We start from the raw sequence: 16,942 nt of genomic DNA, 5'->3' as shown, positions 1-16,942 counted from the left end.
GACACCATTGGGACAAATACTCAAAGCAGGGTTCTCTGCATGGAAATTCAGCATAATGGGCCTTTTGCTAAAAAATTAAGCAAAAAAAACATTTTTTTTATGGGCGTATCTGCCCTTTGACTGACATTTGGTATTCCTTTCCATAGTGTTTCTGCACAGATGCTGGTTATCCTGAAACTTTTAGAATTACAATGAAATTTTGCCCTGATTTTTAAAGAGTAACGGCTGCAGAAACTGTTTTTAAATACATGAACCCTGCGACTTTAAGGCGTTCATCGGCTCACCGAGGCTTGTGAACATGCTGCAGCCCCCGACAGATGAGGCAAGGCAAGGCAAATTTATTTGTATAGCACAATTCAGTAGAAACACAATGCAAAGTGCTTTACATGATTAAAATACAGGAAGATAAAAGAGAATCAAAGCAAGTAGGAAAAAAAAAAAAAATGCAGAAACAAAAAAGAATAACATATTAAAATGTGTTTCAGTTCAACTGTTTAACTAGAACAGTCGAAAGCAATCCTAAACAAATGTGTTTTTAGTCTTGATTTAAAGGAACTCAGGCTTTCCGCACTTTTACAGTTTTCTGGAAGTTTGTTCCAGATAAGTGGAGCATAGGAACTAAATGCTGCTTCTCCATGTTTAGTTCTGGTTCTAGGTATGCAGAGCAGGCTGGAGCCAGAAGACCTGAGTGGTCTGGAGGGTTGATACACTGATAGCAAGTCTGTGATGTATTTAGGTGCTCAGCCATTCAGAGATTTATAGACTAACAGAAGTATTTTAAAGTCTATTCTCAGAGATACAGGGAGCCAGTGTAAGGACTTTAGAAGTGGGGTGATGTGCTCCACTTTCTTAGTCTTAGTGATGAGATGAGATGAGAGCACGCTTAAAAAAAAGAAAGGAATCGCACCCCCTATGCTCATAAAAAAATGCAGGTGAGGATGCTGTAAAGGCATCAAAAAAATTTTTATTAACATGAAAATCTGGACGTGGCCCATGCTTTCTCAACACATCACAGATGCTAGGTATGTGTGGCAGACAAATGCAAAATAAATGGCCACAATATGATCAAATTTGGCCGTTTTTAAGGTAGTCTAGGATATTCTTTTATTGTGCAAATAATCCCTAAGTCTTAAATTAACACTAGCAAAAAGATGCAAGCACTTAGTATTCATACCAGGCCAAATTAGCATTGTATCCAAATACAGTTTTTGATTATCAAGACTTTCAGTATTCGAGTATCGATAAGAATAAGAATAATAATCTTAATAAGAACCCACATACCATTTACTAGGACTGGAAGTTTCATTCCTTTAATCGGTTGCATCAGCAGGAAACCGACTTTACCCCGCTACCTGTCAAAGTACTGTAGTCAACGCACATGGAATAAACAGATTTTTGCTCATTATGAGGGATTGCTGTGAGGTTAAAAACTGGAGCTACATGGGGTGATGGTAATTAAACGGATACAGCCTGCTGGGTTTCTTCCTATGGAAAACCCATTTACAAATGGGATTAATACGTTTCAGTCCGATAAAGGAGGTGATACCAAACTATAAATAAATGCTTTTGATTTGTAAATATAAACGGGCTAAGTTGTTTCTTTGGTAAAATGCCAAATCAACTAATCAGTTTTGATTTGGTGCTAAAATAAGTGAAACAATGATCATGTGATCAGTATTGCTGAAAGTAAGATTTATGCAGGTAAAGTTTTTGAGTTCGCCATTTGCATTAATGGTCAGACGGAGGCGATAAATATGTGGGTTTGCTTCTTGGTGTTTCTGCAGGACAAGATTGATGCAGCTGTTAAACAGCTGCTCACTCTGAAAGAAGAGTACAAACAGGCCACAGGGCAGGACTACAAGCCGGGGGCAGCACCCGCTCAGAAGACCACCGCCCCAACCCAGAGTAGCACCAACCCGGCTGCCCCTGCTGCCTCTGGCCTGTATGAGAAGGTAGCAGAGCAGGGAGAGATGGTCAGGAAGCTGAAGGCTGAAAAGGCCCCTAAAGTAAGTTTTTACATTTCGCACATCTTCACCATTACATAGTGATTTATTCCTAGCTGTTTGTGACATCAAAACCACATACACTATATTGCCAAAAGTATTTGCTCACCTGCCTTGACTCACATATGAGCTTAAGTGACATCCCGTTCCTAATCCATAGGGTTCAATATGACGTCGGTCCACCCTTTGCAGCTAGAACAGCTTCAACTCTTCTGGGAAGGCTGTCCACAAGGTTTAGGAGTGTGTTTATGGGAATTTTTGACCATTCTTCCAGAAGCGCATTTGTGAGGTCGCACACTGATGTTGGACGAGAAGGCCTGGCTCTCAGTCTCCGCTCTAATTCATCCCAAAGGTGTTCTATCGGGTTGAGGTCAGGACTCTGTGCAGGCCAGTCAAGTTCATCCACACCAGACTCTGTCATCCATGTCTTTATGGACCTTGCTTTGTGCACTGGTGCACAGTCATGTTGGAAGAGGAAGGGGCCAGCTCCAAACTGTTCCCACAAAGTTGGGAGCATGGAATTGTCCAAAATGTCTTGGTATGCTGAAGCATTCAGAGTTCCTTTCACTGGAACTAAGGGGCCAAGCCCAGCTCCTGAAAAACAACCTCACACCATAATCCCCCCTCCACCAAACTTTACACTTGGCACAATGCAGTCAGACAAGTACCGTTCTCCTGGCAACCGCCAAACCCAGACCCGTCCATCAGATTGCCAGATGGAGAAGCGCGATTCGTCACTCCAGAGAACGCGTCTCCACTGCTCTAGAGTCCAGTGGCGGCGTGCTTTACACCACCGCATCCGACGCTTTGCATTGCACTTGGTGATGTATGGCTTGGATGCAGCTGCTCGACCATGGAAACCCATTCCATGAAGCTCTCTGCGCACTGTTCTTGAGCTAATCTGAAGGCCACATGAAGTTTGGAGGTCTGTAGTGATTGACTCTGCAGAAAGTTGGCGACCTCTTCGCACTATGCGCGTCAGCATCCGCTGACCCCGCTCCGTCAGTTTACGTGGCCTACCACTTCGTGGCTGAGTTGCTGTCGTTCCCAAACACTTCCATTTTCTTATAATACAGCTGACAGTTGACTGTGGAATATTTAGGAGCGAGGAAATTTCACGACTGGATTTGTTGCACAGGTGGCATCCTATCACAGTTCCACGCTGGAATTCACTGAGCTCCTGAGAGCGACCCATTCTTTCACAAATGTTTGTAAAAACAGTCTGCATGCCTAGGTGCTTGAATTTATACACCTGTGGCCATGGAAGTGATTGGAACACCTGATTCCAATAATTTGGATGGGTGAGCAAATACTTTTGGCAATATAGTGTATATCAGTGGAGGTTTTATATGACTGACCAACAGGATGTCAGGTCTACTTAAAAGGTCAAAGGGAGGCAACAGTAGGTTAGAAAATGTTGAGTCATAGATATAGAACAAGTCTGGTGTGTTTTTGGCTTAATTATACTTCATTCAATACTTTGATTTAAGATAAGGATATTCAGTGTCTGCTTATTGAAGGTTTTAAGTCAAACTGAATAAAAGCAAAGACTTTGACTAGGCCATTCTAATACATAAATATGCTTTGATCTGAACTAATCTCCTTTTGCTCCACGCTACATATTTATTGTTCTTGTCTTGTTGCAAGGTGAATATATGCCCCAAGAAATCTTTCTTTTATCTTATGTATTTTTTTTTCTCTTTTACTTTTTATCTATTGTGACGTTGATGTCATTAAATGTTTTCTGACCTTTGCTCAGGACCAGATTGACGGGGCTGTGAAACAGCTCCTGGCTCTGAAGGCAGAGTACAAGCAGCAGACTGGACAGGACTACAAGCCAGGCTCAGCTAACCCAGCTCAGACTAAAGCCAGCAATGCCTCCGCCCAACCCAGCAATTCACCGCAAGCTCAGGAGCTCCACTCACAGGTGGCCCAGCAGGGAGAGTTGGTTAGGAAACTGAAGACAGAGAAGGCCGCTAAGGTAAAAATACGATTGCATTATTTTACATCCCAGATGGGAAATGAACAGCTAAAGGGTTCAATCTAATCAAACCAGCTCCAGGGTAGGAATGTAACCAGGGATTAAAGCACTCTGACCCTAGGCCGGATTTCCGTCTCGTATCGATTACGTAAAAAAAATTTACTTGAAAATAAATTGACGATAAATAAATTTTAAAAAGTCAATCGAAATCCCTCTTGCGTTTGTCAGCCAATGGTAGCAAAGGTGGGGTCTGAAACATTTTATTTATATATATTAGGGTTGTAAATAATAGTTTTGTATCGATGCATCGATCCAACAACTGACGATCCGATGCATCGACACATGTATCGAGTATCGATTCATGTTTTTGTTTTTTTCCTCCGGTCTATTTTTATCCATTTGCTCCTGGGCATAATTCTTCCTCCCGTGCTGCGGTGGCACTAAACCTATTTTGCCCTCCTACCGCGCTTCCTGGTTATACTCTTTCAGCAGTGTGTCACAGTGAGCTTGACAAAGACATTTGATTTATGCTCAGTATTGAGACGTGGTCTGTGCTACACGCTGTGGGTCTAGATACGGCCGAGGCGATGAGAAGGTGGGGGCAAGTTTAGTCCGGCGATGGAGGGACATGATGGCGAAAAATAGCGGGGTCCAGGTGGAAAAAGGGTCCCAGCATTCTCGCACACCTCGCTCTTCTAGCGGGTCAAACTTCACAAGTCGTTTTCCACAATTTCGGTCATAAAAACAAAACAAGCCGGCCTCCTGTCTGCGGCACTGTCTGCGGTCAGCTACAATTTTGGGGAGGTGCAGCAGAGCGTCTGTGGAGGGGGCGGGGACGTCTGGAGCCGAGGTATTGCATTGCACTCATTGCACTGATTTTGTGCAGTATTTTTGATGCAAAACCTTGCAGAATCTATAACGCAGGGGTAGGGCTGGGCGATAATTCAATAACGATATATATCGATCGATAGACGTGTGGCGCAATAGAAAAAAATAGGCTCGATAAAAGTTCGATAAAAAAACGCAGTTTTCCTTCCTTCTCATTGTAGCCTAGCATGTAGGTTTATGCTAGACACTACTTCCTCCCAACCAATCACAATCGCGGACCCAGGCACGCCATCACAAAGCGCCGCCCTCTCAAACCACAACACAGAGCACATGAAGATGTCGCAGCAAGGAGAGGCGGATGAAATTGTTCCAAAGAAGGGTTTTTGTAGTTCGCCAGTATGGAAGTATTTCGGTCATGGCAAGTCGGACAAAAAACAAACCACAGTCATCTGTAAAACGTGTCGGGAACCAGTGAAAACGAAGTCTGATAACACAACCAACTTTTTTTTTTTTTTTTTTTTCATCTCAGCCGCTCACACCCGCAGGAGTACGAGCTGTGTAGGCCCCGGCGCGGCTCTCCTCCGAGGAATCTTCGGGAAAATATATATATATTTTCAGTTTTGGGCAGTTTCCCACGTAGTTCCAATTAGTAGTAACACTTGAGAGAAAAATGCAGAGGTGCCAGCAACTTCAAAGTACTAACTCCGGTTAAAGCAGGAAACTAAGCTGAACCAGATTCAGCTTAGAAGAATGGGGGCAGCGGGGGTGGGGGGTGGGGTGGGGGGTCCATTTATTTGTTATATTTATTTTGGTCACTTTAGTTTATTCTTTGTCAGTTTTAATAACATAACTCATGTCTCTTAAGTTATTTTTCTTTAAAACAATTCTGTTATGGTTAAAAAAGTTGGTTAAATAAAGATTTAATTGGAAGTCTGTGTTTGTGTTCTTTATTAAAATTAAATCATTTAGCAATATCATAAAATGTCCAGGCAGAGCTGCACATAAAATATGGTTTCAAATCTTTTCAATAATTATCGATATCGATCAATATGCATTTTTTTTTATCGATAAGCTTTTTTTCTATATCGTCCAGCCCTACGCAGGGGTAATATTATTTTTCAGTGAATGAGGTTTTAATAGGAATAGGTGGAGTAAAACTTTTCTATTTCTGTTATTTGCTGTTGTTTCTCAAATAAAATTATTAACGATATTAGCTTTCATTGATTTATTTCAAATTTGAAACATTGTCTAGCCTGTAAGGTATAAAAAATTAAAAAAAAAGTTAAATATGAGTTTCTTGCCTGTTCAGGCTCAGGATTTTTTTTTTTTTTTTTTTAATCCCTGTGTAACGCTGTTTCAGGAACAGGTGGATGAAGCTGTAAAGACTCTGCTGGACCTGAAGAGCAAGTATAAGTCCCTGACTGGAGAGGACTACAAACCAGCTGCTGCTGCTGGAGCCTCTGGGGGGGAAGACAAGAACCGTAAGGAGAGGGAGAACAAGTCAGAGAAACAGGGAGGAGGAGGAGGAGGGAAGAAAGGGAAAGGAGACAAGGGAGGTAAAGGAAAGGAGTCATCAGGAGGTCAAGGAAAGGAGTCATCGGCTGGAGCAGGAGGTGCAGGAGAGGGACAAGGCCCCAAGAAACAGACACGGTGAGAAAAGGATGACCAAAGGAGAGAGAAGCTCTAAAACACAATTAAGAGAAACCTGGACTGCAAAACTGGAATTTGAATTTAGCATATTATTAATAAAACATGTAATTTACAGGAAAATGAGGAACAAAATGTTTACTTTTCATATCTACAGGTGTTACATCAACATTTAAACAAAACAAACTTAAATGTCTGACCCTAGTGAAAGGTGTAGAGCTGTGTGGTTCATTATGCTCCAGATGTTCTGCTGTAAACTGATTGTCTAAAGCTACTTGATCTTCTGTATTAATTTGGCTTCAGAGTTGGAAGGACTTGGCCAATAAAAAGTCTGAATGTTTAGTCACCTTGTCAGAGGTCGGTGTGAATTGAGTCCTCCATAGTTTAGTGCATTGCTGTAGAGCAGTGCTGGCATTCATTAAAAAAGGACACAGGATACGAATCTCTTAAGGAGAACAACAGGCTGCTGTGATTCAGTGACTGAGGAGGGATTTTCTGTTGTCGGATCGGTGAGTCAGAACCCTTCTGGTTCTAATATGCATCGTCGTAGCTTGTGGTCTGCTTTTTATCCTCCAGATTACAGGCTTTGTTGTCTTACTGCACTACTAATTCTGTGTTCTTTCGGTCGAGATGCACCGGTTTGATATTGATTTAGTTTCTCTAACCTGCAGCAGCCCAGCTTTCTTCAAAACAAATTGTGATCATCAGCAATCAAGCTGCCAGAGAGCATTTTTAGTCTTTGCTCATAGTAGAAGCAGGACACTCTTTGATGGCAAAACGATTAGAGAGTTCCCATTTTGAATGATTATCAACCATTGTTGGTAATCAACGAGGTTAGCTTCACTTGCAATAAAGAGTGATCCCAACAGAACCTTAACTCTTAGCTTAGCGTTTCCAAACCACAGAAAAGTTTTTATCATTTCTGCTGTTTAAAGTCATTTTAACAGGAAGCATAGTTAGCAAAATATGAGTGATTTGTTCTTAAGAAAATGGCTGCCAGCTCTGCTACTAAGCTCATGGCTGGGGTTGTTTTATAAGAATGTGAACAGCAAAATGGGATATTTCTGCAAAGAAACGACATCTAAAAAGCTTTAAAATACATATGTTTTTGTTATATTAACAGGAGGTATGTAGTCTTACTGTCGGTTATATTACATATTCTCATACCAGCCTCTGCCTCACAGGAATTTTTTTTTAAATCTAGATAAGTAATTTTTTTCTTAAAATATATACATTTGTTTTTGGATTGAGGAGGTAAAAGATACATTTCTCCAATGGAACAAGACAACTTACACTTAGAATAACACAATTGCTTTGTCTTATTTCAAGTGCATATGATCTAATTATCTTACTTTAAGAGTAAAATTACTCATTCCATTGGCAAACTATCTCATTTACCTTCTCAAATTAAGGGTAAATACACTTAATTCAAGAAATTTTTACTTATTTCTAGATAGTTTTTCCAGTGATATAGAGTTAAGAAAGATTCCCTTCTTTGTAATGTTGATCAGAAAACCAGGTCAGTAAATAAACCTTTAAAAAATGTGACTGTTTAAGATGTGAAAAGTAGGAAAAATTTTGTTCCTCAAAACAGAAAACGCCTGAAATTGGTGTTTTGTTTTGTGAGTTTGCTGCAAACGTCTAACTTGTATTGAGTTGCATTGTTTTTCTGCATCATGGATTGCATGAAGTAAAGTACCTGTGAATGTGTTTGTGAGTTTAAGCCAATGATTTTAAGTCTTTTATCTCACAAATATGCAGCATTTTCAACAGAGAATGCCCTAATACTTAAAACTCAATGGATCTCTGGGTGCTTTAATGCTGCATTCAAGGACTAAATGTTTTTTTCCCCTCTCAGGTTGGGTTTGGAGGCAAAGAAAGAGGAGAATCTTGCTGACTGGTACTCTCAGGTGAGTTTCCTGTTCTCCATGTTAATTTCAATCTCTTGGAATAAAACTCTCCCCCAAACTCCTAATGATATACACGTTTATATTCCAGGTCATCACGAAAGCAGAGATGATTGAGTATTACGACGTGAGCGGCTGCTATGTGCTGCGGCCCTGGTCCTACTCCATATGGGAGGCAATTAAAGACTTCTTTGACAGGGAGATAAAAAAACTGGGTGTGGAGAACTGCTACTTCCCTATGTTTGTTTCACAAGCTGCCTTGGAGAAGGAAAAGTCTCACATTGAAGATTTTGCTCCTGAGGTAATCCTGAAAAAAGACAAATCAGAAGTATAACTAGTTGAATTACTTAAAATGATGCAGAGCGGGACTCTGCAAAGATTAATTCTACCTGGATAGATTGAATTGGCCTGTTTATGCAGTTATAATCATAAGAATAAAAAAGAATGAAAGCCGCTAGTAAGAAAATAAAACCCTAGAGTGGTTTAATCGTGTGCATATTTTTGCAAAATAACACTATTACGGATATAGAAATGTGTTTGTAATGGTGTCATGTCTTCAGGTTGCCTGGGTAACTCGTTCAGGAAAGACCGAGCTGGCTGAGCCCATCGCTGTCCGACCCACCAGTGAAACAGGTCCGTCCCAGCGCCTGCATTTGATGCTCTGCGTGGTTTTAATGAAGCTGCTGCTGATTTTCTCCGTTTTTCTTCATGGCAGTGATGTATCCGGCTTACGCTAAATGGGTCCAGTCTCACCGAGATCTGCCCATCAAACTCAACCAGTGGTGCAACGTCGTGGTGAGTAAATAAAACTCACCTTCCCTATTAGTGCAAGCTGATCGGTGCACAGAGCTTTCGTATTTTAACATTTCTCCATGTCACCCTTTAGAGATGGGAATTTAAACACCCCCAGCCTTTCCTGAGGACCAGAGAGTTCCTCTGGCAGGAGGGACACACAGCGTTTGCCACGAAGGAGGAGGCGGCGGAGGAGGTATCAGAAGGGACGCCCCTCCTAATCCACGGCACCATGGGAGGACTGGTTGACATTTTCCTTTTTGGCTCTTCTGTAGGTGCTGCAGATCCTGGATTTGTACGCCAGGGTGTATGAAGAGCTGATGGCTATCCCCGTGGTGAAGGGGAGGAAGACGGAGAAGGAGAAGTTCGCTGGAGGAGATTACACAACCACAGTGGAGGCCTTTATCTCTGCCAGCGGCCGAGCCATTCAGGTAATACGCTGGCCTGCCTGCCCTGTAGAGACTGACACGGGAGTGGATTTTCACTCCTGTCCCGTCCCACTCCCACAGAAAAAAATGGTGTCCCGTCCCGATCCCGGGCCAGAGTAGAAATCTAAATCCTGTCCCGTTCCACTCCTGGTGAAATTACTCCCACTCCCATCCCGCTCCCATTCAGAATGACTCTCGTTCCTGCACCACTCCCATTCTTGTTGTTTTTGAGCGCGGGTGAAAAACTCAGAGCGGAAGCACTGTTGGTTTTCGGGTCATGTAGTTTTTTTGACTCGCATTATAGTGTAGGCTTCAAGGAAAAAAAACTACAAAATGGCGGCGCCAGTACTGGATTTTTTCTCTTTGTATTTTTTTTTATTTTTTGGCATCGATCCTAGTTTTTTTTAGTTATTATTGGTTTGCTCCTGCTCCCGTCTGCTCCCGTTAATGTTTAATCCTGTACCGTCCCAATCACGTGATCGCTACTAATACTGACTCCCATCCCACGGGAATCCCGTGACCTGTGGGATTCCCGAAAAAATGTCAGTCTCTACTGCCTTGTTTGCTCCGTCCCATTTAGAAAACCAGAGCAGAAATAAGGCCATATTATTCACACTAAAGTCAGTGGAGTAGAAATTCTGTGGAAACTCTTGAAATAATTGAGACACACTACATTTAGTCTGACTGAGCTTCAACTGATTTGCAAAGAGGAATGGACAAACATTTTTAATTTACAAAAAAACAACCTTAAAACTTGCAGCTGATTTACAGGGTTTGCTCTATCCAATTAAGGACGCACTTTTCAGATTTCTGTTTATAAAAAAAAAAGAAATATAATTTTCTGCTCACCTTAAAAATAAGCACTACTTTATGTTGGTTTATTACATAAATTTGGGGCAAACAACATCAGTAAAACATGTCACTGCGGTGATAAATATCAATTAACCCATCTTTTTACTTTTTTTTTTTTTTTCATTAATCTTTGATCTCCACACCCTTTTACGGGATGTTAAGCTTAAAATATACATAAGGTCAGTGCATCAAAACCCAAAAAAAAAAAGTCTGTCCAGGAGTCTGAATAGTTTAAATGATTTTTTCGGGGGCAGCTGAAAAAAAAAAAAAAAAAAAAAAAAAAAAAAAAAAAAAAAGTGTGTAAAGAAGACATTTATAGCTATTTAGATGCTCAGTTAACTTGGGGAATGACCCTAGTAAATAAACATGGGTTGACATGATGCGATTGGGAATATCAGGATCGGAGCATGATGTTTCCCAGAAACGTGGCTCACTCCGGACTTGCTGTCTATTCTGGAACCATTCAAACTCCCTGTGGGGAAGCAGAAAGAATGTATAATTGTTTTCTTTGTTCATACAGGGTGCTACATCTCACCATCTGGGTCAAAATTTCTCCAAGATGTTTGAGATTGTGTTTGAGGACCCCAAGAAGCCGGGTGAAAAGCAGCTGGCCTTCCAGAACTCCTGGGGCATCACAACCAGGACCATCGGTGTGCTCACTATGGTTCACGGAGACAACATGGGACTCGTACTTCCACCCAGGGTGGCCTGCCTACAGGTACGGTCACACAGAAGCTAAATGCACTAATGAGATTTACTAACGGAAATAAAGTGACGAATCTGTTGTCCTCAGGTTGTCATCATTCCCTGCGGGATCACTGCTTCCCTGTCGGAGCAGGATAAGGAGGCCCTTTTGGCTCAATGCTCCAAATACCTGAGGAGGCTGCTGGAGGCTGGCGTCAGAGTGAAGACTGACCTTCGAGACAACTACTCTCCAGGATGGAAGTTTAACCACTGGGAGCTAAAGGTTTTTGATCATCTTAATTTTAAAACAATTAGCAATGAGAAAAAAGAAGTAGCTATTCTGTAAACTATCAAATAGTTCAACTGGTGTTGGTACCAGATCTGCACGGGGCCCCGCCCCTTCTTATGACGTCAATATATGGCAAGTCCACTTGGACAAACTGTTTTGCACCTTTTTCTTAAGGATTGAATCTCTTTTGGAGTTTCAACAGGTTATTACCTATATTTACTATTATTTTACGTTTCATTGGCGATCTAAAGTAGCTCAAGGTCGAAAACGATCATTGTCAGTCTTGAAGGAAAGTACTGCCTTCTAAAGGCCAATTCATGCTTCTGACGCATAGCTTCTGCAACCGTCAAATCTGTCTCGGTGCGCGACCACGCCCCCCATGCAGAGGTTCTGCAACCGTCGTCGCACATCTCAAAAAATTCCTGACTGCGCGTCGGACGGTTGCAAACCCGCGCAGACCTGAACCGGAAGTGTGCAGACAAAAAGCAGCCGTGATTGGTCCTTGGTATGCCTTTCTGGCTGTCTGTGTGGTCAGCCTTCTCGATTCGGTGTTGGGGTGCGCCATTTTTAAAAACCGAGGAACAACTATATGGGACAACCTACGCATCCTCTTTTGTCTTTTCCATTAACAGAACCTGTTCCTTTTCGATGTCTACCAACTGTAGATCCGTCTCCGTGACCGTGAAATCTTGCAGACGCCTTTGATCTTTTGGAAAATAAACACTCCTGCCGAAGTTCTCGTAACCATCCGCCAAAGTTCTCGCAAGTTCTCAAATAGGCTCCCCCTTTGGCGGGAAACTGCTGTGCGTCCCTAGATATTCCAAACCAACAGTGCAGAAGCATAGCAGCAAAACTGGATCGCGACAAGACCCAAGCGACATTTGATGTATGCGGTTGCAGAAGTATAATCTGCCCTTAAGACTGAGCTCTGCTATTTAACAACGTGACAAAAAAACTCTCAGCTTATTTTTAATCTTTATTAAGATCTGAGGGCAGAGGACGACAAATGGAACATCCTAAAAAATGACTTTTGCAGAGATTTTAGACGAAGAAAACAGTTATTCTACTTGTAGAAAACAAACAGTTGTTGATACGAATTCAAAAGTAGCGTAGCTTAATATAGCTAACTGAGCGAGCTAAAAGAGCACAGCTGACTACACCCCTACCCAGCTCTCCCCCTTTATACCACGGTCTTACAGTAACTTTGTTCAACATAAACATTTTTTTTTTTTAGTTTTGTTATCGGTCAGGTAAAACATAATCGGTCATTTGACACACTAACGGACACTGCGTCATGTTATTATCGTTGACTGGGCAACCACTGTTTTACATCATGTGGCAATGTTCAGCCAATCGTGTAGCGTAACGTCACTGGCATGCAAAGGACCTGAACAGATCTGGTACCTACACCGGCGCTAATCATGTCCTGTTGGTCTGTTTGTTTTGTGCAGGGAGTTCCCATCCGTCTGGAAGTGGGTCCCAAAGACATGCAGCAGAAGCAATGCGTGGCGGTCAGGAGAGACACAGGGGCAAAGGTGACAATTCCAGAGGCAGAGGTGGAGAAAAAGCTGCTTAGCATGTTGGAGGACATCCAGAACAACCTGTATAAGAAGTAAGGAACATGACTGGACCCCTGCAACATTACAACTAATATACATATGCAGCGTGTCAGCAGCTCAGAATTAGACTTTTTCACCTTCCTTAAGATTACATTCCCTCTATAAAAATGTATTTTTGTTCATCAGAGCTTCAAACGACCTGAAAACTCACATGGTGGCTGTAGACACAATGGAAGAGTTCCAGAAAGAGCTGGACCAGGGCAAAGTGAGTTGTGCTTGATTAAAGTAAAAGCTTTTCTTTACTTCTTATCCAGTCTGGAAACAAATTATATGTGAGCTTTAAGGTTTGGTTCAATATATAGGGAAATATGTGTTTTTTAAACCTTTTTCCTTGTATCCAACCCTCTGTCTACCCGTCCATTTGTTTTTCTGCCATCTTTTTTTAATCCATTTGCTTCTAAACTCTTCTATGAAACCTTCCATTCGTTGCCCTATCAACCAAGCAGCCATCCTTTTTTTACCCTTTATTTGTCTTTCTGTTCATTCAGTTCTATTTTTTTTCTACCTTTCCCACCCTGGTCTTAGATTTTGCAGGCTCCATATGTGAAGCTGCACCATTGTAGAAATATTTGTAATTCGTTGCGAACATTTGTCATTTTCGAAAACCGTTTAAAAAATAATAATAAAAAAAGTAACAGGATTTTAATTTTAGAAGTATGTGAAGACTAAGTGTCTCCCCCTCCTCCTCAGTCAGTGATGCATTTGTTTGTTTCATAGATTGTTCAGATTCCTTTCTGTGGAGGAATTGAATGCGAGGATTGGATCAAGAAGACCACTGCCAAGTATGTGCAAGATATTTTGAGTGTATATCAGGAACTGAGTCACTTCCTTCTTTTGTTTAGGAAAATCTACAGAATTGATCCTTTTTTTAAATTATTTATTCAAACTAGTTTATTTATGTCAGATCAGTCAGAGTTGACCTTTTCTCACCCTCACAGGGACCAGGACCTGGAGCCTGGAGCTCCATCCATGGGAGCTAAAAGCCTGTGCATCCCTTTCTCCCCTATCAAGACCCTTCAGCCGGGACAGATGTGCGTCAGCGGCAAGGAGGCTGCACAGTATTACACTCTGTTTGGACGCAGCTACTAAACACCTTCCCAGTAAAAATTGCGTCCTTGAACAAAAATGGCTGCCCTGCATTTTCTGACATGTTTAGCCTTGGGGCGGGGGGAGGTCACTTGTATGGTTTAAATTTAAAATCTGTTTTATTTGTTTTCTACGTTGTAACGATTTAAGGGAAGTTGGGTACCTAGAACATGTTAATTTGCAATAGGCATAAAAGTTTTACTGTATCCAATGAGCCCTGTGCTGGAATCCATTAGTGAGTGTCAAAGTTTTGGTTATAACTTCTGACTGTAAGGGGTTTGGGGGTTTTTGAAATCTGGAAAACGCTAAAAATAAGACGTAGCAATGAAAGGAAATCTGCACTTCTAACTTGCAGATGAAGTGTCTCAGGAACATGTTGAGCATGAAGACTTGCAATGGGAGTGTAATTCCCACTGGTATGTCAGCTTTGCTGTTTGTCCAGTTCCATCATGTTGGTTCAATGGGATCTTCTGAAGCCTACAAAATGAAATAGCGATATGGTGAAAAGTCAACTATGTAGCTGCCTACAACTTTGGTCATACAACATGTCTTTGCAGTCTGTATAATAAAAACAATTTCCACAGCAAAATGTCATGTGTTCCTTATAAGTTGGGGTCATTAGTCCCGGTGTCAATAAAAGCCTCATTGGGAGACTAATGTAGGTGGAGTCAATTTTTGATATATTTCCAAAACTTTGCTTTATTATATGTGTGTAATACTTTATGGCTTCCTGCCATTGGCAGAACAGTGATTAAGTGTTCTTGTGAGCACTTATGGAATGTGTCTTATCTGAACCATAAGGCGCTTTAAATTAAGAAACTATAAAAAGCAAAACATATAGTCTGAGTCTAGTTAAACAGGAGGAATGGAATTGTAAAGGAAGCTGTACAAAACGAAATTTCATTTGTATACACTCTATAAAATGATAAAGTGTCTAAGTCAAGGGGAAAATAAACCACTGTGATAATGAGTGCTTTATTACGGTAAAATCAATATTTTTATTATTTTAAATGTCTCCCTAATTTCTTGTAGCTTTGTAAAGTTTAGTCATCTGTTTTTATGGAAGCCCGTTTCCGCCACTCTGTAAAAAAAAAAAAAAAAAAACTATCAATATAATGAGATAGTAACTCAATATAATGAGATAGTATCTCATTATAATGAGATAGTAACTCAATATAATGAGATAGTATCTCATTATAATGAGATACTATCTCATTATAATGAGATAGTTTTTTTTTTTTTTTACCAATTTTTTAAGTTAAAATTGAGTATTTTTGGTCAATAGCTCCCAGGTCATGTGACCTATTGATGCAAAATCAGTGTGAAATTGTTTTACTAGTCTCTGTAGATGGGGCACACTCATTTGTTTTTCATTTTAACTCTTTTTTTTATTTTTTAGCAATTTTTTAAGTTAAAATTGAGTATTTTTGGTCAATAGCTCCCAGATCATGTGACCTATTGATGCAAAATCACTTGGAAATTGTTCTACTAGTCTCTGTAGATGGGGCACACTCATTTGATTTTCATTTTAATTCTTTTTTTTATTTTTTAGCAATTTTTTTAGTTAAAATTTAGTATTTTTGGTCAATAGCTCCCAGGTCATGTGACCTATTGACCCAAAATCAGAGTGAAATTGTTCTACTAGTCTCTGTAGATGGGGTACACTCATTTGTTTTTCATTTTAATTCTTTTTTTTTATTTTTTTTAACCAATTTTTTAAGTTAAAATTGAGTATTTTTGGTCAATAGCTCCCAGGTCATGTGACCTATTGACCCAAAATCAGTGTGAAATTGTTCTACTAGTCTCTGTAGATGGGGCACACTCATTTGTTTTGCATTTTAACTCTTTTTTTATTTTTTACCACATATGGACACCCTTATGCTTGAACATGGTGTTCGTTATGGACAATCCATGACGAGCACAGAAGTCCAACAACAGAACACCACTCGAGTTCAGATCGGGGCGACCATTCCTCCCAACCATGCCCCTCCAGGTCTCACTGTCATTGCCCACGTGAGCGTTGAAGTCTCCCAGCAGAACAAGGGAGTCCCCAGGAGGAGCACCCTCCAGTTCTCCCTCTAAGGACTCCAAGAAGGGTGGGTAATCTGAACTGTTGTTTGGCCCGTTAGCACAGACAACAGTCAGAACCCGTCCCCCCACCCTTAGGCGGAGCCCTCTCGTTCACCGGGATTAACCCCAACGTACAGGCACCGAGATGGGGGGCAACAAGTATGCCCACTCCTGCCAAGCGCCTGTCACTGTGGGCAACTCCAGAGTGGAAGTATGTCCAGCCCCTCTATAGGAGACTGGTTCCAGAACCAGAACCATACGTCAGGTGAGCAGACTATTTCTAGCCGGAACCTCTCAGCCTCACACACTAGCTCCGGTCCCTTCCCACCAGCGAGGTGACATTCCACATCCCAAGAGCCAGCTTCTGCAGCCAAAGAACGGACCACCAGGGTCCCCTCCCCCGGCCAACACACATTGCATACGACCCTTATGGCCCCTCTCACGGGTGGTGGGCCCATGTAAGGGGGGACCCAACAATTCACACTGATTTTGGGTCAATAGGTCACATGACCTGGGAGCTATTGACCAAAAATACTCAATTTTAACTTAAAAAATTGGTAAAAAAATAAAAAAAGAGTTAAAATGAAACATAAATGAGTGTGTCCCATCTACAGAGACTAGTAGAACCATTTCACACTGATTTTGGGTCAATAGGTCACATGACCTGGGAGCTATTGACGAAAAATACTCAATTTTAACTAAAAAAATTGGTAAAAAAAAATAAAAAAGAGTTAAAATGCAAAACAAATGAGTGTG

At 41.2% G+C, this 16,942-nt stretch overlaps 1 protein-coding gene across 2 annotated transcripts in view; it reads left to right on the top strand.

Moving 5' to 3' along the window:
- eprs1 (glutamyl-prolyl-tRNA synthetase 1) overlaps window positions 1-14,705 on the top strand; it is a 39,455-nt gene extending 24,750 nt beyond the window's left edge. Inside the window, exons 21-35 of one of the 2 annotated variants that reach the window (XM_038274432.1) lie at window positions 1,785-2,006; window positions 3,763-3,984; window positions 6,173-6,462; window positions 8,318-8,369; window positions 8,458-8,667; window positions 8,927-8,999; window positions 9,082-9,161; window positions 9,253-9,354; window positions 9,434-9,589; window positions 10,959-11,156; window positions 11,232-11,405; window positions 12,863-13,023; window positions 13,157-13,235; window positions 13,748-13,812; window positions 13,969-14,705. In XM_038274432.1, the coding sequence (XP_038130360.1) occupies window positions 1,785-2,006; window positions 3,763-3,984; window positions 6,173-6,462; window positions 8,318-8,369; window positions 8,458-8,667; window positions 8,927-8,999; window positions 9,082-9,161; window positions 9,253-9,354; window positions 9,434-9,589; window positions 10,959-11,156; window positions 11,232-11,405; window positions 12,863-13,023; window positions 13,157-13,235; window positions 13,748-13,812; window positions 13,969-14,119 (2,235 nt within the window). In that variant the 3' untranslated portion in view covers window positions 14,120-14,705. The remainder of the gene's footprint in view (window positions 1-1,784; window positions 2,007-3,762; window positions 3,985-6,172; window positions 6,463-8,317; window positions 8,370-8,457; window positions 8,668-8,926; window positions 9,000-9,081; window positions 9,162-9,252; window positions 9,355-9,433; window positions 9,590-10,958; window positions 11,157-11,231; window positions 11,406-12,862; window positions 13,024-13,156; window positions 13,236-13,747; window positions 13,813-13,968) is intronic. The other variant, XM_038274433.1, reaches the window with a different exon arrangement.
- Window positions 14,706-16,942: the final 2,237 nt, after the last annotated feature.

Source organism: Cyprinodon tularosa, unplaced genomic scaffold, assembly GCF_016077235.1.
Source record: "Cyprinodon tularosa strain WSP-4 unplaced genomic scaffold, ASM1607723v1 ctg916, whole genome shotgun sequence".
In the NCBI taxonomy this organism is placed as follows: domain Eukaryota; kingdom Metazoa; phylum Chordata; class Actinopteri; order Cyprinodontiformes; family Cyprinodontidae; genus Cyprinodon; species Cyprinodon tularosa.
Note: the sequence above shows the minus strand (reverse complement) of the source record. Positions and strands in the feature narration are given on the sequence as shown.